Raw genomic sequence first — 25,163 nt, forward strand, 5'->3', positions numbered from 1 at the left:
ATTTCCCATTTGTTTAAAAAGATCACATGCTTTGGTATTCTACAAGTCACCTCTCTGTATAAGCAGTTCTCCAGTGTGTGCGTGTACCTCTATTTGCTTCAGTGCAAAGCACAACTTTAAATACTAATGCTGAATAATGAAACTGTAGAAGCAACTAAAAAAATCTAATGATGAAATGACATTAAAATATAAGTGATCATTGATAAAGTCTATTCTGTATTAATAACTTCACTATTGGAGATGTGTGCTGATAATAAAGTTTCTCTTTTGTATAATCACACTGGAGGGTCCAGTACCTTCATCAGCCCGGGATATTCATTCGATGGGAGGCCATAGATATGCTCTTTAGACTCCTGACTCTCAGTACTTATGAAGCAGGGAAAACGACGCCTCACATCGTAGGATCCCGGAGCCTTCTCCTTCCAGTAGCATACATTGATCTTCACCACCTGCAGTAGTGTAAGCAGGAAACCATTAGTACCAGCAAAGTCTTTAGAGATCTGGATTTCACTAGAGCCCTAATGATTGACCATATGTGTACAGCACATTAGTTTTAATGAAAATCCTCTTTCATTCAAATTCAGATGGTTAAATTTCCTGACTCTCTTTAAACTGTCAAATGACAAAAATAGTCTCTGAAAAATCAACATAAACTGTCCTTGAGGTATTTCAATGTTCATTCGAAATGTCATGACAACGTTAGAAGTTGAGTGTGGACTAACTCAAATATGAAAGAGACCATTTCATTTGTAAACTTGTCTAGCTGATCAATAATATACTTGTTTTGCAAGAAGCCCTAAACCTGACACAGAATTAGCAGCTTGGTATCAACACTAATGCGTCACACTGACTGAACCTTAAAATACATACATGCATAACACCACCTACCCCATCCTCCTCATTGCCTTTTTTCTGTCCAATAAAAGTGCAATTACAAAAGTAGCTCTGCAGTGGTGAGATGAGAATTAGGATTTAATGAAATGTACACATGCTTGTACAAATGACATCCATCTGAGGGCAGCAATAATAAGGACGCATTGTTCAGGAGCTTTCAGCGTAATGAACTAACCGGCCACGCACTCATTCCCAGGGACCATAAAAATTCACACAGAAGTCTTCTAGCGAGCCAATGAGCTTAGGGTCTGTGCTTTTCCACCAGTTCACTGAGGCATGGCATTCCCCAGGCCCCCCAGCCAGCTACTTGCCTGAATAATAGAATTCCAATATCATCTCCAATTCTCCACTCTACCAGCTGTCTGCTTGTTTTCCCATCACCTTCTCTTTTCAGGCTGTGTGGCATATTGCAAAATGAAAAAGACTGCCTTGCTGACTCAGGCCTCTTAGCTGTTCAAATATGGAGGAGAAAAGCTTTTGTTTCTGCGGTATCTTTATGTGGGCATTTAAAGGGTAGGCAGGACAAGATCCCAGTGGTGAACAGCAACTGGAGCTGGACTCTAGATGAAGCTCAAGCTGTAAGGCAGAGTCGAGTAACTCTGTTACTAAGGGTAGGGCGTAATGTGAAATTTGTGGCTGATTCCACCATGTATTTTGGGCCTCATGTATATATATATATATATATATATATATATATATATATATATATATATATATATATACATACATACATACATGTGATGCACACACAAAACCATGCATTCCAAATTTCCCACACATAAATTGGTCCATGCCTAAAACAAACATGGAGGAATGCACCAAAGAGGCATGAAGTCCATTACAGTTGCTCTGTGAGTGGTCCATTTTTTCTAACTTATTTTTCTGTTTCCATTGCCTGTTTGTGTTTGGATTGTGGCTGGTGACTTTCATGAGTTGTACCATCTCTGAACATTCTTGCTAGGGAGACTTGTGTTCAGTGGTTTTCACTGAGCTGTTGCCACTTGTTAGCCGTGCCACTGAACAACAACAACGGAAATTTGCACAGAAATCAGAGGAGGACACAGAGCATGTGGAAGAAGGATTAAAAAAAGAGATAACTGGATCAATACAGGGCTGCTCAGTGGCGTCAGTGGTTAGCGCTTTCGCCTTGCAGCAAGAAGATCCCTGGTTCGAATCCCGGGGTGGGCCTGGGATCTTTCTGCATGGAGTTTGCATGTTCTCCCTGAGCATGCGTGGGTTTTCTCCGGGCACTCCGGCTTCCTCCCACAGTCCAAAAATGTGCTGAGGTTAATTGAGTACTCTAAATTGCCCGTAGGTGTGAATGCATGTGTGATTGTTCGTCTGTGTATGTAGCCCTGCGACAGACTGGCGACCTGTCCTGGGTGTCCCCTGCCTTCGTCCGAGTCAGCTGGGATAGGCTCCAGCACCCCCCATGACCCTAGTGAGGATAAAGCGGTGTATAGAGGATGGATGGATAGATGGATCAATACATATATTGATCATCCTGGTTATGCATCAACTAAGAAATGGAGCATGGCAATGAAAAGTCAGCATTTGAAGTAATAAACTCCAAATTATTTCCTGAAACTGTGAATTATTGTTTTCAACTTCTTGCATAGTTACTCTGGTAGTTAGTAATATTGCTGTTTTTCAGCCAGATCATTTTGCTCGTGAACATTTAGGCTGAATTGTGGAAAGGGAAACAAGTCCGCTCAAAATTTGTCACAGAATTAACCACAGATTTCACTGCACAGATCTATTCACCACTCTGTAGAGTTTGGACAGTATACACAGTAACCTGATCACAAGTTCCATACTGAACATTTAAGTATTAGCAAACAATAGCTAGCTTTCAGTGCTGTTAAATAAAGCTTTGAATAAGCCCAATAACAAAGATCTGTTCCTTCACATTGTGTCTCCATACATCTGAATGTATATTGGCTATTCCAGCTGTATTGTTGTCTTCATTTCTTCCACTCTAAACTTTAAAAGTCACTTCACTCTCAATTTCAGCATCACTACTCTTGTCCAAATATGCATCTGTTCACGCTCTCGTACGGCCCTCCTCCCAAATCCTCCACCTTATCCCAGCTGTCGAGGGCATCTTGTGCAAAGTCTCCAACAGCCATCAGCAGTCATGAGACCATGGCTCCAGTACTCAATGAAGTTGTTTCTCATCAAAATAATTGTATTTGACATGTTCATGTTTCTGCTATAAATGCTCTTTTATAGCAATTGGTCTTCACTTGCTACTGATCTCCACTTATTGAAATACATATTAATCTTTTTAACACTTAAATCACACTTTGATTCACCCTGAGGTTGTTGCATATATGTCAAGCTATATGAAGATATTTGCATATGGAATAACAAGCGTTTAAATACCTCTAGGGGCAACTGCAAGCCAGTGTGGGCCAGCAGCCTATTAGCCCAGGGTCCAGCGGTGATCACCACTCTCTTGGCTCGATAAACACCAGCAGATGTTGACACTGTGACAATAGGGCCTGGCTTGATGTCCGTTACCATCTCATTGTCTCTTATCACCCCACCCAGCTTCTGAAACTGTGCCTTAGATAAGAGAGCAATAAAATATTTTTTTCATGTAAATCCTGAGTGGTTTTACCTCTTAATGTTGTTACATGGTGTTAGAACTTTGAAATCTAATGATGGATGGATCAGTAATTGCTGCTAAAAGGAAGACAGGAAATGTGTAATGTTCATGGTGTAAAGCTGCTAAAAAAGATCAACAATACATTTTAAGTTATTTTTTTCATTATTTTCTACCATAACACAAACGTTCTCAAAGTTTTATAAAATGCAGACGACATCAAAAATATTAAGCAACGTGTGGAATTTTAAAGCATGTGTGTGAATAAAGAAAATGTTTGTAATGTTAGCTGCTTCAAAGTTGCCTTCTTTTGATGCTTTGATACCAGCTTTGCACCCTTCACAAGGTTGTCACCTGCAGTTTCTCCAACACTCCTGAAGAAGCCATTACATGTCAATAACTTTCTTTCCTCTGAGGTTCTGTGTTTGTTCTCTTTGCAGGTGTCTCTGATCTGCAGTTTCTGGCCTCACCGAGCTCCAAAATGTTGATTTTTCTGTTTGTATAGTTTGTCTTTTCTCCATCTGCTAACCTCACCTCAACCCCTCCTGCTATCCCTCACCTTCCTCACCCCAACTGGTTGAGGCAGATGGCAGCCTTCCCTGAGCCTGGTTGGTCAGATCTTCATTGCACTATGTGAAGTGCTATGAGATGACATATGTTGTGAATTGGCGCTATATGAATAAAATGGAATTGGGCAAATCTAAATTGAATTGTTGGCCACTTTTCCTTCACTCTGTGGTCCAACACATCCTCAACCATATCAGATCCTCACTCATGTCTACCATAGATTTTGTAAAGAGGGGCTCTATCTATCAGTTTCTGCACCATCTGACTCCTCTTAGCTCACGTGCACACATGCAAGTTCACCTTCCCTGAGTCTCACAAAGACACAGCAACTGGACTCAAAAATCTCACACTACTCATCAGACCAAGGTCCAGATTTCCAATGGTGTAACATCCACTCCTTGTGTGTCTTGGTTTGAATGGTTCTCTTGTTCATCTTGGTTTCAGGAGTAGCATATTTGCAGCAGTTGCACCATGGAGTGGAACTCAATTTCTATGCAGCAGGGAGAACTCCTATTCTTCCTTTCCTGAGATTGTTATGACAGTCAGTTTTATCACAGAGTATAATAGGTTTTATAGTTGAACTTGAAGAAACTTTCAAAGTTCTCAGCATGTTTGGAACTAACTGACCTTCATGTCTTAAAGTACAGATGGACTGTTATCTGTTCAACCTATTCAGCTGAATAGGGCTGTTTGCTGTATACAAGACCTGGGCACAACATAAGTGATGGTCTCAAAAGCCATTACGAAGACAAGAAATTCAGAAGTTTGATCAGGCTTGCCTGTTAACTAAAAAGCATTCCAGGTGATGACACTATGAAGTTGGTTAAATTTAATGGTAATAGTGTGCAAAGTGGTCACCAAGGCAAACGGTTTGAGAGATCTGGCACCTCATACAGTTAAAAATGTTTGATTTTGAAGAGAGAGAAAATTAGAAGGCATTAAGAGTGCAAGATATATTCTTAAAAGCAAGAGGCAATTACAAAGCCATAGCATTAAAGGAACAAAGCATAACCTACTGATGTATTTCCCATCTCTCACTACATGCTCAAATTTATAATTGACTGCTGCTTCACAAAAACATGGCTGAACAATCTGGCCAGTCAACTGAAAGTAGCACTTCACTGAAATAACAATGTTTTGTGCTTGACCTGGCAGCCATGGATGAATCTGTTCTCCTCCACTGCTTTTTCTCCATACTCACAGAATACAGTCATGCAAATTTATTTCTGGAAGAAATTCCTAGTATAAGGACCATTAGATTAAAACGATGGGCATGAAATATGTTAAATTTTGCACCCAATTTTCTATCTGGTACACGGAATCTGAAAAGTTTCTTGTTTAATCTTTCATTGCTTCCACCTTCTGCTCTGAGAGGTTTTCACAATAAGAATGATGTTCAGAGTTAACTCCATTGACAAATTCAAAGCCCAATTTTCTGCCAAGAACCCTGGCAGACACACACAGGTTAATATATTTTTTGTTGATATTACTTCAAAATAATGAATATTTTTTTCTGAATCACATAACGTTCACAAAACTTATCTGAAAGGGCAGTGCCTTTTAGCATGTAAAGGGTGTAGACTGAAAACTGAGGACTATTATGTTCATCATGCACTCTGAATATCTTTGACACTTGAAAATTTTGGCTACAGATCATTGTGGCTGAATGAACTTCATAGTTTGTAATTAAAGGTTAAAGGATAACAAAGTATTCGTATTCTGCTTTTGTAACTCGGGTCACTAGATTTGTCAGATTTCAAAACGCTGCAACATTATTTTACAAAACAGGATAAGTACGGACAGATATAGTCAGAACCCCATGTTCTACGCATGGTATCAGTGCTCTACCTGTGCAGCTTTGAGTGCACGGTCAGCGTACAGAACTCCAGCTGTTACTTCCACTACTGCTCCATCTCCCTCAGTCAGTTTGACATGGGGGATATGCTGGTTGAAGTTGTCAGAGGTGAGGGTGACCATAGGAACCCTATTCCTCTGCAGGGTCTTCTTGACTTGCTCGAAATAGTGACTCTTCTCTGGTCCCATAACCAGGAGTCCTGTTTGTCTGAAAGGGGACATAAGCAGAGATGAGCATGGCATCTTGTAAAGAAATGGGTAGACACATGGTAGTCTTAAGATGTCACTGCTGTGTAAGGCTGTTAGTACTAACAAAACAACAGAATGAAACAATAGGTCAGTATCAAAGGGACTGCATACAAACCTCCAATTTAGCCAATCAAATAAGATTTTATTTGTTTGGGTAAACACAGCCCAAATATCTGTAAAATATCTGTTGCTTGAAAAAAAAAAAGTGCCCACTGATATGATACTACACAACTAAATTACATCCTTGGTTGAGCTGTCCCTTGGACTCATCTATTTAGTCGCCGCCACCCCACCCCCCAAGTTAGTTTGGTAGATGGCTGTAATAGTATGGTACTGTGTTCAGTCAATGTGTGAGATGCTTTAGTAGCTCATGTTTAGCTTTTACAGAACTCATAATCACATCACAAGTGACAGTAGCTGGCAAATGTACCGTCCTGTTGAAGTTACATCATTTTTCACACATCAAATATATTTGTAAAAACATGATGACTCCTGAGCAAGCCTTGGAAACTGCTGTGGTCAGACTGAAGTCTCTAAAAAAAAAAGTGAAGTGAACCTTGCATTTAGAATATTTACAGTAATCACAGGAATAGAATTGTTTTTTCTGTCAAACTCTCGGTTTCCCCTCTTTGAACAGAGGTTTACTAAAGAATATTTTAGTGCCTCCGTGGTTTGCTTGTGTCATTACAGATTTACTTCAAATTGTACTTGAAGAGCACAAGACAGTGCTAGAAGGTAGTCCAGGAGGCACACAGGATTCAGCTTGTAAATGCTCTTATCTATTAGAAGAAATTACATAATTGCATCAGCATTTATTGCACCAGTATGGTACTGAAGCAGCACATTTAACTGATTCCTTGACAACAACCAGTCTACAGCTGGTGAAAATGGACCCCAGTATTAAATAGATTTGTTGATATTACCTTCATGCAGCTGAATTCAGCTTAGGGTCATCGACGCTATGGTTTAGCCTCATGCTCCTCCACCCCTTCCCATACACCCTTGAAAATACAATTAAACTTGACAAAGTACAGCAAGGTGTCGGTGCCACTGAAGAAAAAAAAACTGCTTACTGCTGTAACACAGCACCTCACATTTTCTGGGAGAGTTCTGAGTTTGTAGTTGAGTCTTGATGCCATATGTTTTACTCTCACTGCACGAATATTGCACAGCTATTAATTTCCTTCCTTTGTTATCTCCTCTCTTAATCTGTATCTCAACTTTTGTGTCAAATTCGGTCTAATGAAAGTTTATTAAGATCCTTAACTGTCTGACTAGAATTTCTGCCACATAGTTGTATGGATCATTCAATGTGTGCTACTCAATGGAAACATGAAGCACTGTCTACAGAATTGATCAGAATCAGCTGATTCTAAAGAATTGGTTGGGAGGCATCTTTGATCAGAAGCAGGTGGCAAAAACCTTTATTGGGACCTTGGATGTGTTACTCTTAATTATTGACTGGAGAAAACTATGAAAAATGCATTTTGAGTAAGTTTTCAAGAGTCATATCAGCAGTTTTTTATTTTATTTTTATTTAGCCTTTATTTATACAGATAGTCTCATTGAGACACTGAGTCTCATTCTCAAGAGAGACCTGTCCTTAAACAACATAACAAGACAACACTGAGTCACTGACAAACACTAAGTTGGGATAGGTCAACGGTTAAAACAAGTTATACCTAGACAAAAGATCTCATTTTTACCTACATTTTGGTACCAGGGTCATCTTCTGGCCATGATTCTTTCTGCGTCAAATTCACTACAGCTTAGTATTAGCCTAGCTGTGCTAGACCCATGTTCTGAAGACGCAAGGGTCTAGGACCGCTCGACAGGGAGGGAGGCAGGCTAAAAGGTTGTCTTTCAAATCACTCTGCAGCAATTGGGCAGGTATACAACCAATCAGTGCAACGAATAGGCTGACATAGTTCCAAGAGCGCCGGCGGATTATGGCTAAGTCCCATTAGCTTCCCAACCAACGGAGCCAACTGGTATATTAAGGATTTGCCATATCCCGTCGGCATAAGTCCAAATACGTCTTTCTTCTCAATGAAACACTTCAGTGCCGTCCTTTGTTTATCTTTCAAGTTGAATTTTAGCTTCAAATCTTTAAGGGCTGTGGCCAAAGCCGAGTCGAAAGATAACTGTTTATTGTGCGCCGGTTGTTTCTGTCAGAATTGTCGCGCCTCTGTCGTCACTTAGTTACGCCCGCCTTCTGACTCTACACTTCATGGTGATTCGTCCGGCCAGTTTTAGGAGCATCCAGCCTCGAGCTTTATGGAGGGTAACTAGATCCACCCTTGTGGAGAATTAAATTCGTTGCCGTGGGTTGTCTAGCGCGGCTAGGCTAGCTTAGTATATGACCAAAGGTGAAATATGACCACAATACGTTTCTGAATTATGGCTTTGAATTTTCTAAATTTATGGCTTTGAATAACAACCAGAAACATGCTTTTGTAAAAAAAAAAAAATGATGTCAGACTGAAGCTGAACTTTGACCTTTTAGGTTTACATCCAGTCTCCTAATGATTGTAATTCACATATGGTCTTTCCAGGCATTTTTAACACAACCATATTTGTTATCTAGCCTTAATTACATTTTGCACATCAGTTGCCCTTGTTATCATTCCAATCAAGAATAAGATAGACAAAACAAACAGATAATCAGACAAGTTGGAAACAAACCGCCTGGTTCGACGGACATGGAAGGTAACCTGCAAAATTATTATTACATAAAGTGTCTCTTGTAAACATCCTCACAGTTCATTGCTTGGTTGAATTTAATCTTCTGCATAAAACTTGCACTCGAGGTTTTCTAGTGAAATAACTGACTACTAGCAATATAAGTTCCAGATCTTATCTCAAATCTCTGGCTTGTTTCAAACATGTTGTCTGGTTGTCCATTTTAAAAATATTTTTATGTTGCTACCTGCTCTCTGACATCTCAGCAATTGCTTTGGTAAAATACAATGTTATCAAAACCAATAAAAATTGACTATGGTTATAAAAATGTAATCCATGTTGTAAAGAAAACTGTAGCTACCTTCACCCTAGTGGTGGCAGATCCTAAAATGCTGATATGAATTGTTTTGAAGTATGGCCCTGCTGGTTGGTATACAACATTAATCAAGTTTAAACTAGAAAAGCACTCAGAGAGTGCAGACTTCCGCCAAGGATAGAGAGAAAAGCAGGAAACCCATGCAGTAAAGGATCATGAGCTGGAATCGAACCTGAGTCTCTGACACAGTTCTGTTTACAAAGTAGCGTCTTAACCAGTTCAGCTATCTGGACCACATACTAAAATATACTAAAAAAATTCAAAGTGATCCAGAATCCAGGATCCTTTCCGGATTGCCACCAAAATTAAATCAGCTCTTCCTCTTACCATAGTCTACATCCCTTCAAAATTTCATGTGAATCTGCCCAGGCATTTTTGAGTTATCTTGCTGACAGACAGACGCCGGGTGTCACATAACCTCCTTGGCGGAGGTAACTATCTCAGCAATTGCCATGTAATTTTGCAACCCCCATATGAGTCCCACAGATTTTGGAGAATCCCTAATTTGTCCCTTGGTGATGACAGTTTAATTGACTTTTTTCTGTTTAATGATGAAACTAAGGAATTAGAGATTTTTAAATTTTGGTGATCTCCAAACTCCATCCAAAAGCTTCAATAGTGCTTAAGAATTTATGGTTTGTCCATTTTTGGCAGTTGGATAATACAGGGATGAGAATTTTCCGCGGATCCGCGGAATTTCGCGGATTTTATCATTCCCAGGGTCATTCTTGTGAATCGTCTTAATTCGAGGAGAAAATTTTTTTTGGGGGGTGAGGTATGTTTATGGTCGGCGAGTCGTAATATCGAACGGCTGCTAATATCCACCGCGCTGAATGCTAGCCGCCACTCAGTGAGAGCAGTCATTTACAGTACTGTAATCGAATCACCATGAAGTGTAGAGTCAGAAGGCGGGTGAAACTAAGTGATGACAGAGGCGCGACGATTCTGACAGGATACGTCAGCCTATTCCAGGGGTCGGCAAGTAGATGTGGCTTCGGGCCAAAATGTTTGTAAACAATCGAACAGCCGGCCAACCTGCGAGGGGGGTGCGCTCCGATTCCGCGAGCGGGAAGGGGGGGAATACCGCGAGCAGCGGAGCTTCTACAGCTGATCGCTACTGCTTGGGACACACGTCTCAATTCTGATCACAGATGTATTAAAAATGACTCCCGAGACACACACATTTTGCACACACTGTTGCTCAGTGAAATCTGGCTGGTACAACCGTGTCCGACCAGTAGCGCGAACGTAGAACTGCCCGGCAGCAGCCGACCACGCGAGTTTCATGTTGCGGTGATGGACTGGCTTGGCTCCGTGCCAAATCAAATTTTCAAAATCATCTGGTGGGCCAGATATTCCTGACGGGCCAGTTTTGGCCCGCGGGCCGCCAGTTGCCGACCATTCGTTGTGCTGATTGGTTGTATGCCTACCCAATTGCTGCAGAGTGATTTGATAGACAACCTTTTAGCCCACCTCGCTCCCTGCCGAGCGTGCCGAGACCCTTGCGTCACACAATAAGTCAGAAAAGAGAAAAGCTGCAGAGAAACTGATCCAATTGGCTGCAAAGAGGAAAAAGAAATCTTTGCAATGAACCATGAGTGCATTTGAACAGAATGATGCAGCTTGTAAATATGTTAGTTGGAACAATGTGTAGATGTGTGTGTGTGGCTATAAAATCTCAGAAACATTGACTGGAGTATAATCTTTCATGTGTGCCACTATTAATTAAGAATGAAATCTCAAATATTATTTGACTTCTTGGTTAGTTGAGAGGAAGAGAACATTGACTGTAGTACAATCTCTCTCATGTGTGTGACTCTGCATTGAGAATGAATTCTCAGAAATATTATTTGACTTCTTGGTGAGGTGAGAGGAAGAGAATATTGAGAAAGGTAACTTAATTTATTTTACATAAAGATAGTTATGTTAGCCATTTGGTTTACCTACACTGCAAGTAATGTTAGCAAACTGAGAGAATAGTCCCTATCACCATGACATTTAGAAATAATTTTGGACCAGATTGATATATATTAAATTGTTTTTAAGGACTCTCAGGCCACTTTTTACTGCTGTAAAATCTCCAAAACCCAAGAGCTTCAGGGGGGCTTCGCCCCCCCTGAATCTCCCCACCGGCCTGCGGCCCCCAGACCCCCGGCTAATTTTCAGCTGAAAATATTTTTTCTCATTCTCATCCCTGATAATATCACAACTACAGCTGTTTAGAGTGACAACAAACGCAATTAACTTCAGATATGTATGGAGAACACGTCCAAAATAGTAGCTCTGAGAGATCATAACCTCGCCATTGGTCTCTTGGTGAATTATTGTCTTCTTTAAGTATGACACCTTGTATGACGTCAAACTGCAGCAGCGGACACAAAATATTTTCAGATGTTTTTCATGAATGAGGAGTAGCTGTAAGATGCCAAGAGCAGTTCCTTAAGGCTATGTACTACAGAAGCTTGTACAGTACGTTCTCATGCTAATGAATATCAGCTGAATCATGATAGATTTGTGAAGGATCCACAGCACTGTTTCCATACAACAGAAAGATTATTATGAGAAAGCTGAACTTCTCAACCCAGAAGCTTGTAACCTGAAGCTAGTAAACTGGATGTGTGTATCATCCCAGCTGGTGTGTGAGGCTGTATTTCAAAAAACAACAAAGGGACAAGTGAGAAAATGTTTTTGGTACATCTATCTCAGGCCAAAGCACCCACTCACTGCTGTTGAGAAAACATTTTTGTCTATCTGTAATTTTGCTTCATGATCAGTTCTGCTGCAAACTGATACTGACTGTATGTAAAAACTTGTGCTCTGAAATGTTGGGACATATGTGAAACAACTCTGTCAAACTTCACCCTGTCCAATTACAGTTAATACATGAACAGTGCCTGTATTTTTTACTATAATAGTCAGGTGTTACAGTAGCCCCATAGCATACTGGCTTACTGTCGCTAGAGGAGAAAATTAGGTCAAGATATTTATTTTACAGCCTTCTTTACAGACAGTGACTGTGACAGTGGACTTCAACAGAGACTCTTTTCATAAGAACACTGACAACTGAAATGCTGCAATATTAGGATCAGTACCGTTCATGTTCTACTTGCAGAATTCCACAGAAGAACTTTTCAGTTCTTCATATCAGCAAAAGACCTTTGTTCAGCTAACTTGACTGTAACAATCTTTGAAATACACCGGCCAACTGAACAAGCAGTTGACAAGTCTTGTCCTCAGTCAGGAGCAGCTTTCGAGGGGCAGGATCATAACCAACCTCCTGACACTCAGCTGAATCACCTCAGAGAAGCTCTTGAGGACTCTGCACAGGAAAACATGAAGCTGGCAGCCAAACTTGCTTTTCTAAAGCAGGAAATGGAATCAAGGCAACAGACCATCCAGGCACATAAGGAAAGACTGGACAAGGCCCTGTATTTAACGAGAACTGGCATCCAGACAGCAGAACAATGGGAGCAGATGAGTGTGGAGAAAGACGAACATCTGATACTTTCAGCAGAGTCTGGACTTGGAGAAGATGAAGACAGAAAAAGTTACATCTGCCTCGAAGACTAATGTAGAAGAGTTTTCATCACTCTGGGAGGTAGGAGTTCACAAAGTAAAGGATTTTTGCAAGAACCAGGCAATAGAAACTACAACGGCATGCAAGGACATCCTTATGTCCCTGAATGCTGAGTGGGAGAACTGTTGGATCATCCGTGAAGAAGAGGTGGCCACCGAGCTCTCCCAACTCCAAGAGAAGACAAAAAGTTGAGTCAGCTCATCGCAGAGGAGGATGCTCTAATTGTCCAAGTCAAAGAGGACAAGGCAAAGAAAGACAAGAAAGAGAATACGCAATGAGGGCAAGAAAAGAGGAAAATAAAAAAGAGAACAGGAGAAAATGGAGAGAAATGAGAAGAAGGAAAAAGAAAAAGCAGAAGAAAGAGCAAAAGGAGAGAGAAAAGTAAAAAAAAAAAGGACGGTTGAAGGCAGAAAAGCAAGAGCAAAAAAGTGAGAAAGGAAGAGGATTTATGTCCTGCTTCTTTTAACACCCTCTCTCCCCATCCTCCCTCCCCCCATCCCTCACCCTCCAACATTAACCTTCACAGACAGAATAACTATTATTATCATTAATAGTATATATAACACACAAAAATACTGTTATCACAACTACCAATATTACTAATAACAACAACAAGAAGAATTCCTTGCATTTCAAGAGGGCTCTCACACCACTCTGTGGTGCTCAGACCTTAATAATCATAATCATGATCTTAATCATACCCATCATAATAATTATAATAGCACAGCATCCATTCATTCTCTATCCATCCATCCATTCTCTATACACCGCTTTATCCTCACTAGGGTCGCAGGGGGAGCTGGAGTCTATCCCAGCTGACTCGGGCGAAGGCAGGGGACACCCTGGACAGGTCACCAGTCTGTCGCATGGCTACATACACAGACAAACAATCACTCTCACATTCATACCTACGGGCAATTTAGAATAATCAGTTAACCTCAGCATATTTTTTTTGGACTGTGGGAGGAAGCCAGAGTGCCCAGAGAAAACCCACGCATGCACAGGGAGAACATGCAAATTCCATGCAGATCCCAGGCCCACCCCGGGATTTGAACCGGGGATCTTCTTGCTGCAACGTGAAAGTGCTAACCACTACTCCACTGTGCAGCCCCATAGCACAGCATATAAAATAAAAAAGGCAAAACAATGTTGAATATTTATCCGTTTCTCTTTGAATGTATTTTTTTAAATCTTGCATTTCCTGATGAAACAACAAAAGAGTTTGACAGTAGAAGATTGTTTTCTCTCATCCTAAGGATGGTTGCATTGAAGAGTGTTGAATTGAGGGTATCAAGTATTTAGAAAATACTTGTCTTAGATTATTTGAAGCAAAATGTTAAAATACCATGTCATTTTAAATGTAAGCACTTACAGACCTGAAAGTTCTTTTTTTTTTTTTTTTTTTTTCAAAACATGGGATTTGATTTTGACTGTTCTAGTACTAGACTGCTCAGTGGCATCAGTGGTTAGCACTTTCGCCTTGCAGCAAGAAGATCCCCGGTTCGAATCCTGGGGTGGGCCTGGGATCTTTCTGCATGGAGTTTGCATGTTCTCCCTGAGCGTGCGTGGGTTTTCTCCGGGCACTCCGGCTTCCTCCCACAGTCCAAAAATATGCTGAGGTTAATTGAGTACTCTAAATTGCCCACAGGTGTGAATGCGAGTGTGATTGTGTGTCTGTATATGTAGCCCTGTGACAGACTGGCGACCTGTCCAGGGTGTCCCCTGCCTTCGCCCGAGTCAGCTGGGATAGGCTCCAGCACCCCCCGCGACCCTAGTGAGGATAAAGCGGTGTATAGAGGATGGATGTTCTAGTACTGTTCTTTCAGAACAATACTAGAAAACAGCTTGCTCACGTTTGTCTGATGTTCATCAACATACGATCAGAGATTCATTCTAGAACGCTACTTTTAATCTGTGTAGTTTTCATTTGAAGTTTACTCCAAGATAAGCCTTAAATGTCAGAAGTCTGCATTGTATTCATTTCAAAGAACTCATCTATGTTTTCGAAAAGAGTCTGTAAAGTCCTGGTTCTGTTGCCACTTGTGCTCAAAGTGCCATCCAGGTAGATCTTCCACCAACTCGGTATCCTCATACACTACACAACAAGGTGTATGGTCTGAAACTACAATATTATCATAGAAACAGATTCTTCATTTGGAGTATAATCCCAAAGACACTAAGAAGTAGTCAATACACGAAAATGTATGTGCTTGAGTAACATGAATAAGTCTTGCCATCAGGTTTCAGTTCCCTCCATATGTCTATCAGACCTAAAATGTTGAGTAGTTACTCTGCATTGGTTATGTGACTGATAATTGCCTGTAGACCTATTGAGGATTGGAGCCAGCATGCAATTCTATTATATGTTGAGTTACTAAGAAACAGATTTAGAGAAAAAGTCTGGATCATCTACATCTGGGCCATGCACCTTTGCTGAGTTCAGATTTTCTGTTAAGCGTGAACCTTGGATAATAAGGTATCCATCCATCTTATCATAACCCCTCTCACACGTGATGTAAAAGAAGCTGTGAAATCATTCCCTTGTCATGTCTTCCTAATCTTGATGCTTTCCTCTTCCAGAATGTGTGTTCCATGTAGGAATACGATTTTAGAATCCAAATCTTTTAGTTTATTCATAACGCGTTTAATTTTCTTGAAATTACTTAAAATTCTGCAGTGCCATGATATGAAGGTAAGCTTTACTCTTTGACACAGAACTAATGAAATGACTGGTGACTTGTCCAGGGTGTCCCCTGCCTTCGCCCTATAACCCTAAGTTAGTTGGGAGGCTCCAGCCCAACCCAACCGCTCCCCCGCCACCCATGATAGTTTTGTTTTATTGTACTGTATGCACTACTAAAATACAATAAAATACAATCTGAATGGAATGATAAGACTTCAAAGGTAATAGTACATGGTCTTATCTTGTGGCCGCACCCTGTAACAGAGCCCAGAGTAATAAATTAAGTTGAAGAACTATTCAATTTTTTTAATTGATAAATGAACACAAAAACAAATACATGGTCACAGTCACAAAAATAATAACAATTATGCAAACTATATAGATTGTATAGCTTCAGGCTTAACAAGAGAAGACAAGTGGAAAAACAGAACATATATAAACATCCTAATTCTCATATACAAATCAATGACATTAAGATCTAGGAAAGAAAAAAAAAACAAATGTGTTAAAATATACAAAGCACATACAGTCAGCAAGTTTAATAGATGGACGATTTTACAGCTCATATTTCAGTTTACATCATGCAAGTGGCCAGATGAGTTAGTTAATGAAATGATAAAAAATGACTAGGAAATAACATTTTGGCATTTTTGTACTTTTCAGTTCAAATAAAAAATCTTGGAATTAGATCAGACTGTCAAACGGTGGGAAAAACTATGTAACCAAGACTCCAGTTTATAATAAATAGGAAGTGCGTGTCTAAACCTGGCATTTGAATGGACATCATATCACCACTGAACAGTAATTAAGCAGATATAAGCAGCCCCACACTGAAGTTATTGAGTCCCAGAGTGAAAGGTTGTGTCAGCACAGTCTGATTCAGTGATCTGCCTGATAAATGGCTGGCTCGCTCTTTGCCAGCAATGTTTTCAAAAAGCTGCTCCGACATCTGTCAGCACCCATACGGTACATACAGCCGCAGCTTAAGGCTTCAGCCATTCGTCACAGAATTTTATGACTCTGTCTCTCTGTGTGCTTGTGTGTTTACGAGTGTGCAACGGAGAAAGGAAAAGCCACACGAGAGCATGTTATCTGGTAAATATGATATTTCCTTTGGCCCAGCTTGACAGAACATGTCACCGGTGCCACGGGTTCAGCTGACAGATGCACACATGCACTGTCAGTTATTTGGAGAAGGTAACAAGGTTGGGGGATATATTTAAGTAGATGGGGTATATTTTAGCGGACGGGAAGTGTGTTGTGTTTCTAGGAAACATAATGTGGCCATGACTTGGTATCATGGACTACTACCTGGAGACATTAATAATGAATCAAGGTGTTCACCTTGATGAATAACACAGGTACTGAGAAGAAACAGTGTTGTTGAGATAGAATGTGACCAGGAGAGTGAAAGTTCTACTGGAAGGCTGCACACAGTTTGATGCCACTGTCATATTTACAAAAACAAAAATTTCTCCACATTCTGTGAAAGAAAATCAAAGGTTTAGAGAGGAGAAAAAATTCCCTGTTTCATATTGAAAGGCATGGGAGCTGTCAACGGGTGATTCAGTGATGTTGGAGGTAATGAGAAAGTCATGCATTTATGGCTCCCGTAGATTGAGTTGCAGCTCTTGTGCGTACATAGCACCTTGAAAGTGACAAATCTCTGTGTTCTTGCAAAGCTTTTTATGTTCCGTTTAATAGGTTTTCTTCCTCTGCGTTTCTGCCGACTGCTTACCTGTACAGTTTGACACCCGCCTCCCTCTCCAGCTGAGCCCATAGCTCATAGGTCTCGTCCATCATGTTGGCGTAGAAATCCTCGGCATAGGCCTTGCGCATGATACGGGTCTGACCATGGGAGCTTCCTCGGGTGTGGGGCAGGACGAACTGGAAAAGATGAACATGAAATCACTTCGTAAATAACCGTGACTTGAGAACACAATACACAAAATGTCCTAAACTACAGCCAAGTCCATAAATATTTGGACAGTGACACAATTTTGAGCAGTTTGGCTCTGTACACCACCATAATGAATTTGAAATGAAACAATCAAGATGTGTTTTAAGTGCAGACTTTGAGTTTTGATTTGAGAGCATGTACGTTCAAATCAGGAGGAGGTGGAGGAATTACAACACATTTTATATGTGCCCTCCACCTTTGTAAAGGGACCAAAAGTCATTAGACAACTTAACCAAGATGTTTTTAGGCAAACTCGAATTTGACCTTCCTGTTTTTCAGGCTCACCAAAGGTTTACAGCTGGCGGTGAATCCTCTCTATTCACTTTGATGAAGTCTTCTCTTAATTGTTGATGTCGACACAGATACCCCTACCTCCTGGGGAGTGTTCTTGATCTGGACAGCTGTTGTGAAAGGGTTTTTCGTGACCAGGGAAAGGATTCTCCCGTCATCCACCACACTTGTTTTCCATGGTCTTCCAGGTCTTTTGGTGTTACTGAGCTCACCAGTACTTTCTTTCCTTTTAAGAATGTATCAAACAGTTGATTTGGCCAAACCTAATGTTACTGCGATCTCTCTGATTGGCTTGTTTTCATTTTTCAATCTAAAGGCGGTTTGCTTCACTGACAGTGACAGCTCTTTGGACTCTATATTGAGAGTTGACCTCACCAGATTTCCAAACACAAATACCACACTTGAAATAAACTCTAGACCTTTAATCTGCTCCTTGTAAATGAAATAACGAGGGAATACCACACACCTGGCCATGGAACAACCAAACAGTCAATTGTCCAATCATTTTTGGTCCATTAAAAAGGTGGAGGGCACATATAAAATGTGTGTGACCTTGAGCCTTGTCTCTTTGATGCTTCTCCAGCCCCTTCTTCCAAGGATTCAGGCAGAATGAGTGTGTCTGATTTAAGTGGCTCCTCTTTGGCCCCCAGCTGTGATGTACCGGCAGTTTACCTCTCTTCAAGTGAGACGCCTTGCAAGCTTCCACTTTAGGAAAGACCTGCTGCCTCAGGCTGACGAAACCCTGTTTCATCCCTTCTTGGCTGAGCCCAGATTGGCAGCCAGACCTCTAAGAGGAACAGGTTCCTGCCCGTGGGGTAACCGTGGCCTGTGGTGAGAACAGTTTCTGCTTGTGTCCACAAAAGCTGCCTCCTGGTATGGTTAGATGGGCATTTACCACTTGGTGTGGATTTCACTAGATGGGCCCCTCATCAGCTGACGAGGGTCTCGTGCTGTTTGTACTGGCTTAGCTGGAGATGGGGACATCTGTCACTACCCTTCGAGGTGTAGTGGCAACACAGGCTTAGATCCCTGTCCCTCCCTGGATCTTGGTAATAGTCTGTAATGTGCTTCAGCATCCCCCCCCCCCCCTTTTGACACTTGTTCCTGATCTGAAATGGGTTTCTTCAGTACTGCATTTCTGTTGGCCACAACCTCTGGGGGTGGCCTCTGTCCACCTTTGTTGTCTCCCCTGGTCAGCTAAGCAGCTTGCAAATTGATCTACACACGTGGACAAAATTGTTGGTACCCCTCAGTTAAAGAAGGAAAAACCCACAATTCTCACTGAAATCACTTGAAACTCACAAAAGTAACAATAAATAAAAATTTATTGAAAATTAAATAATCAAAAACAGCCATTACTTTTGAATTGTTGATTAACATAATTATTAAAAAAAAAAAAAACTAATGAAACAGGCCTGGACAAAAATGATGGTACCTCTATAAAAGATTGAAAACTATTTGACCAGAGTGACATGATTAACTCAGGTGTGTCATTTAATTGACATCACAGGTGTTTCCAAACTCATAATCAGTCAGTCTGCCTATTTAAAGGGAGACAAGTAGTCACCCTGCTGTTTGGTGAAAAGGTGTGTACCACACTGAACATGGACAACAGAAAGCGAAGGAGAGAATTGTCCCAGGACATCCGAAAAAAAATTATAGACAAACATCTTAAAGGTAAAGGCTATAAGACCATCTCTAAACAGCTTGAAGTTCCTGTGATAACAGTGGCTCATATTATTCAGAAGTTCAAGACCCACGGGACAGTAGCCAACCTCCCTGGACGTGGCCGCAAGAGGAAAATTGACGACAAATTGAAGAGACGGATCGTTGGAATTGTATCCAAAGAGCCCAGAGCAACCTCCAAAGAAATTAAAGGTGAACTCCAAGGCCAAGGTACATCAGTGTCAGATCGCACCATTCGTCGTTGTTTGAGCCAAAGTGGACTTCATGGGAGACGACCAAGGAGGACACCACTGCTGAAAAAAACTCATAAAAAAGCCAGACTGGAATTTGCAAAAATGCATGTTGACAAGCCACAAAGCTTCTGGGAGAATGTCCTTTAGACAGATGAGACCAAACTGGAGCTTTTTGGTAAGGCACATCAACTCTATGTTCATAGACTCAAAAACCAAGCATACGAAGAAAAGAACACTGTCCCTACGGTGAAACATGGAGGAGGCTCAGTAATGTTTTGGGGCTGCTTTGCTGCATCTGGCACAGGGTGTCTTGAAAGTGTGCAAGGTACGATGAAATCTGAAGACTATCAAGGCATTCTGGAGAGAAATGTGCTGCCTAGTGTCAGAAAGCTTGGTCTCAGTCGCAGGTCATGGATCTTCCAACAGGACAACCATCCAAAACACACAGCCAAAAACACCCAAGAATGGCTGAGAGAAAAGCGTTGGACTATTCTAAAGTGGCCTTCTATGAGCCCAGATCTGAATCCCATTGAACATATGTGGAAGGAGCTGAAACATGCCATTTGGAGAAGACACCCATCAAACCTGAGACAACTGGAGCTGTTTGCTCATGAGGAGTGGGCCAAAATACCTGTTGACAGCTGCAGAACGCTCATTGACAAATACAGAAATCCTTTAATTGCAGTGATTGCCTCAAAAGGTTGTGCAACAAAATATTAAGTTATGGGTACCATCATTTTTGTCCAGCCCTATTTCATTAGTTTGTTTTTTTTAAATAATTATGTTAATCAACAATTCAAAAGTGATGGCTGATTTTGATTATTTAATTTTCAATAAATTTTTATTTATTGTTACTTTTGTGAGTTTCAAGTGATTTCAGTGAGAATTGTGGGTTTTTCCTTCTTTAACTGAGGGGTACCAACAATTTTGTCCACGTGTGTAAGTGGCTACTCTGCTCATAGCTTTGGCTGTTTCATCTTGACCTGTGTTCCTGAGATCAGTACTTCTTCCAGACTGGCCTAAACAGCCCTGTTGCCTCTCAGGCCTGGTCTTTGAGTGAAGAGACTATCTCTCCAGCTCTTTTGGCCATTCAGAGACAAATTTTGATTAAAACTACCAGTGAATTCACACCAGCGCAGGTTATAGGTAACCTGTGGGGTGTGAGCTGGCAAGTCACCGTGTCTTAAAGAAGAATCTACATACCCTGATGAGCAGAGGGGTCATTCCCCATACATACGAAATATGGAACTGGGTGGAGAGATAGTCTCTTCACTCTGAGAACCAAGGTTACAATCTAACTATACAATCTTACTTTGACACATTAAATGCAAAAAGCTCTAAGGAAAACTGACCTGGCACCAGTGAAATACAACAAAAACACAAACAAAAAAGAAACTCAAATTCTGGGCAGGTCTGAGTACTGCTGGGTAAAAAAATATACAAACAGAAACTTTAATTATCAGTTGTGCCAATCAATTTTTTTAGTGGCTTCTCAACTTCTTATGAGTGATTACAACTGAATACAGCTGCTGACTCCTCTGAACTAGTTTAAAAAGGGGCCATTTGATATACTTATTAGACTCAGCAAAAAACACCACAGTGGGAAAGTCTAAGGAACTCAGCAAAGATCTGAGAAAGCAAATCATTGACTTGAATGAGTCAGGAAAGTCATTTGGAGCCATTTCAAAGAAACAGATCCCAAAATCCATCCATACATTATCTATACACCCCTGAATCCTCATTAGGGTCATAGGGGGCTGGAGTCTATCCCAGCTGACTTGTGGGAAAGGCCGGGGACACCCTGGACAGGTCGCCAGTCTGCCACAGGGCTACATATACAGACAAACAATCATGCTCACAGGCAGTTTTAGAATAATCAGTTAACCTCAGCATATTTTTGGACTGTGGGAGGAAGCCATGTACCCGAAGAAAACACATGCATGCACATGAAGAACATGGAAACTCCATGCAGAAAGATCCCGGGAAGGCTGGGACACGAACCAGGGATCTTCTCGCTGCAAGGAGAAAGTGCTAACCACTATGTCACTGTGCAGCCCAATTCCAAAATCACTTGAGCAAACGATTGTGTATAAATATAAAGCACACAGCACCACTGTGTCACTGCCACCAACATGAAGAAAGCACCAACTATCACCTGCTGTTGAGAGGCAATTGATCAAGATAGTCTGGAGTCTACCAAGAAAAAACATACAGCAGATCTGCAATTAATCAGAGACTACTGGAAAACTAGGGCTGGCCCGAATAGTGGTTTCTGGCCGCCGGATATTTGGGCCCTAATAAAGACGAATATCCGAATATTCGTTCCGCCCCTTAACGTCCGACGGGGGGCGGGGCTTGTGACTGAGACGGCCCGAATATTCGGATCCATTTGTCTGGTCTCCCGGGTCCAAAATTTGCCATCGTTTTGTCTTCAGTTAAACTGAAGAATTCCCAAACACCGGAGGTCTTCAGCATCTTGTCTTGCGTTTATGCAACGAAGTGAAGCGTGACGTTGAGAGCCACCCGGCCATTCGGGTGGTGATAACAAACACGAATGGATGAGCCGAGATGAGCCGAACATGGCGGAATGAGCCAAAGTGGGCCGAAGGCGAAGGGAAGAGATGCGCTCCGACTATTTTCATCTGGGGGGAGGAGGGGGTGATCACATTGACATATGTGTATATGTTTATGTGATCACACGACGGGATGAGCCGATATGAGCCGATGTGGGCCGAAGGCGGAGGGAAGACAGTAACGTTGCATATTCGTTCCGCCCGGTAACATCCGACCCTGGGGGGTGGGGGTGGGGTGGGGATTCGGATACCAAAATTAATATCCAGATACCGCTGTAGCGAATGAATATTCTGGATATTCGGGTCCAGCCCTATGGAATATTGGTGTCAATGTTCACAGCCAAATGTGTCTCACAGTATCATGTGTTGAGAGGCTACCATGCAACAATATAGCTCCTCTTCTAGAAGCAGCACCTTAAGACTTGCCGGTAGTTTGCTGCTGATCACATGGACAAAGAAAAGGCCTTCTGGAGGGAAGTTCTCAGGTCAGACAAAACAAAAATTGAGGTATTTGGCCACAATCACCACAAATATGTTTAGAGGAGAGAAGGTGACCCCTTAACTCCAAGAATGCCAAAACCTACCATCAAGCATGGTGGTGATAGTAAAATGTTCTGGGGCTGTTCTGTTACCAGTGTAACTGGTGCTTTACATTAAGTAAATGGAATAATGAAGAAGGATGACTATGTCCCATCCTTCGGGAAAGTCTGAAAAAAATCAGCCAGAGGATTGAATCTTGGACTCAGCTGGGTGTTCCAATAAGACACTGACCCTGAACACACATCAAAATTGCCAAAGAAATGGCTTCATCAGGTTAGAATCAAGGTTTTAGGCTGATCACCTCAAAGTCCTCACTTAATCAAAAACCTGTGGATTGTGATGAAGAAACAAGTCTGGGTCAGATCGCCAAGCTTGCTAGAAGCTTGTGGACAGTTACCAAAAACACTTAGTTAAGGAGAAAATGGCCAAAGGATGGGCACATTTCCAGAGGAGCTACAATAAATCTATGAAAGAACCAAAATGCATGATTGTTTTTTGTGACAAAGATGCATGAATTGCAATGATTGAATCATAGAAAATTATGGTAAAGGAGTAATTGGAAATTCAAGACTTCTATAATATACATGGTCTTTAGAAGTGTAAGTATTCTATTGTTCATGACTGTAAGTAGAGGGTTCCAGTCTGAGAAACATACACTTGTGTTCAGCTGAAAACAGCGGCCAGCTTTGACCTGAAAATACATCAGCATTTTTTTTCTCTGTAAATAAGTAAACTTAAAGTGAACAGATTAGGAATAGATGATTAACAACCAATATAAACAACAAAGCTGTTACCAACGGTCAGTCTGGGATTACATGAAGAGACAGAAGACACTAAGACAGCCTCAATCCACAGAAGAACTGCGACAAGTTCTCCAAGATGATTAACAACCCACTTGTCAGGTGCCCTGTGGTAAAGTGTACCAAGGAAACTGCTGCTCTTTAAAAGACAAAGTGTACTCATAACCCCAAATACTCATCTGGCTTAATACAAAGTCCCGGCAACATTTTTAAAAGCTACAATTGCCTAAAGCTTTGGCATGTAGACAGATGCGGTGGATGTTGGCACTTTTTGTATCTTATAATGCTTGTAGTATAAACACATTCCAAAAATAGTTTGTATACAGTAAATAAGGCCTATTTTGTACAAAATAGGTCCATTGATGACAAGTATTAAACACACTTGTAAGGCTGAACTACTGAGCAAAGCAAGGAATTAAATCATATAGGGACTTAAGATTCACTGTGTGGCAACTGCTGTTTAGTAATTTCTTTAATTATAAATATGCTTGTTAAACCAATGTACTGCTGAGGGACGCTGTAGTCACACAGGTCTTAAAACAACAGCGGCATTACTGCATAATCTTAAGGGAATCTTCCTGTAGCGGGATTCCTAATAAGAGTGACTTAAAGTTCAGATTTTTCTTGTTGATTGTGCTTATAACTGAGACAGTGGTTAACCAGCAACTCCTGTTTTCTGAAAGGCAAAATTAGTTTTTTGTCATGGGAGTCTGGTGGTGAAGTGAGCAAGACAAAGACTTTAGTTCCCTGTCGGAGAGAGCTGTCTGACAGCAGGACAAAGTGGCGGAAATCTTCAAAGTATACAGTTGATTTAAACGGTTTCTTATTTTATTATCTGGACCTTTTTCAATTCTAAAATACTTTTTGTTGCTGACCCGGTCCATAGCAGATCATGGCTTAAAGCTGCTGTCCGGATTTTGAATCGCAGCGTCTCCCAAAACCCTGTTGGTCCCACCCTCCCTCCGTCTGATTTCGCCCCTTTATTTGTGCACGCGCGCAGTACCTGACAGGAGTGCCCGGAGTGCTGCAGCATCTCGCCTGTTTTGCTGTTTTCCACTCTTCTACATTTAGTACATTTAGTAAGTAATAAGGGAATTACGTTAGAATTCTGTATTGAGTCGAACTTGTCCTAATACCAAAATAACATGAATCTGCTAGGACGAACGGGTAAAGTTTCAATATGTGATTACACTCGTGTATCCCTCTCGATGACGTTGTTTATCAAACTTAGTGCATTTACGCGTGTATATGTGTTACATTGTTTATTTATTTCTATCTAGAGTTCAGAATTGCATGACTCCTCTGACAAAGAGTATGTCCCAGACGCCCCAACATCTTCCTCCAGAGGTCGGGCATCTAAACGAAGCCGTCAGGAGGGCTATGGAGGCCGTGGTCGGGGAGCGACGCGAGCACCCCGAGCCAAAAAACGTCCTGCAGTCTCTTGGCCTGACAAGCCGTGGGATTGGTAACTTTTCTGGAAGTTGCTGAGCCCTGATGCTCTCTCCTCCACAAGCAAAACAAATGTGCGCGCGGTTGCGTAGTGCGTAGCTCGCCCACCTCTGCATGGGCTTGCTTGCTGTGCGTGTAACC

General features: G+C 41.4%; 1 protein-coding gene across 2 annotated transcripts in view; it reads right to left on the bottom strand.

Moving 5' to 3' along the window:
- pipox (pipecolic acid oxidase) overlaps positions 1-25,163 on the bottom strand; it is a 44,570-nt gene that overhangs the window by 17,380 nt on the left and 2,027 nt on the right. Inside the window, exons 2-5 of one of the 2 annotated variants that reach the window (XM_022218596.2) lie at positions 17,229-17,377; positions 5,918-6,131; positions 3,280-3,462; positions 297-449 (exon numbers count right to left, since the gene is read on the bottom strand). In XM_022218596.2, coding sequence (XP_022074288.2) covers positions 297-449; positions 3,280-3,462; positions 5,918-6,131; positions 17,229-17,377 — 699 coding nt within the window. The remainder of the gene's footprint in view (positions 1-296; positions 450-3,279; positions 3,463-5,917; positions 6,132-17,228; positions 17,378-25,163) is intronic. The other variant, XM_022218597.2, reaches the window with a different exon arrangement.

This window comes from Acanthochromis polyacanthus, chromosome 13 (genome assembly GCF_021347895.1).
Source record: "Acanthochromis polyacanthus isolate Apoly-LR-REF ecotype Palm Island chromosome 13, KAUST_Apoly_ChrSc, whole genome shotgun sequence".
Classification (NCBI taxonomy): Eukaryota; Metazoa; Chordata; class Actinopteri; family Pomacentridae; genus Acanthochromis; species Acanthochromis polyacanthus.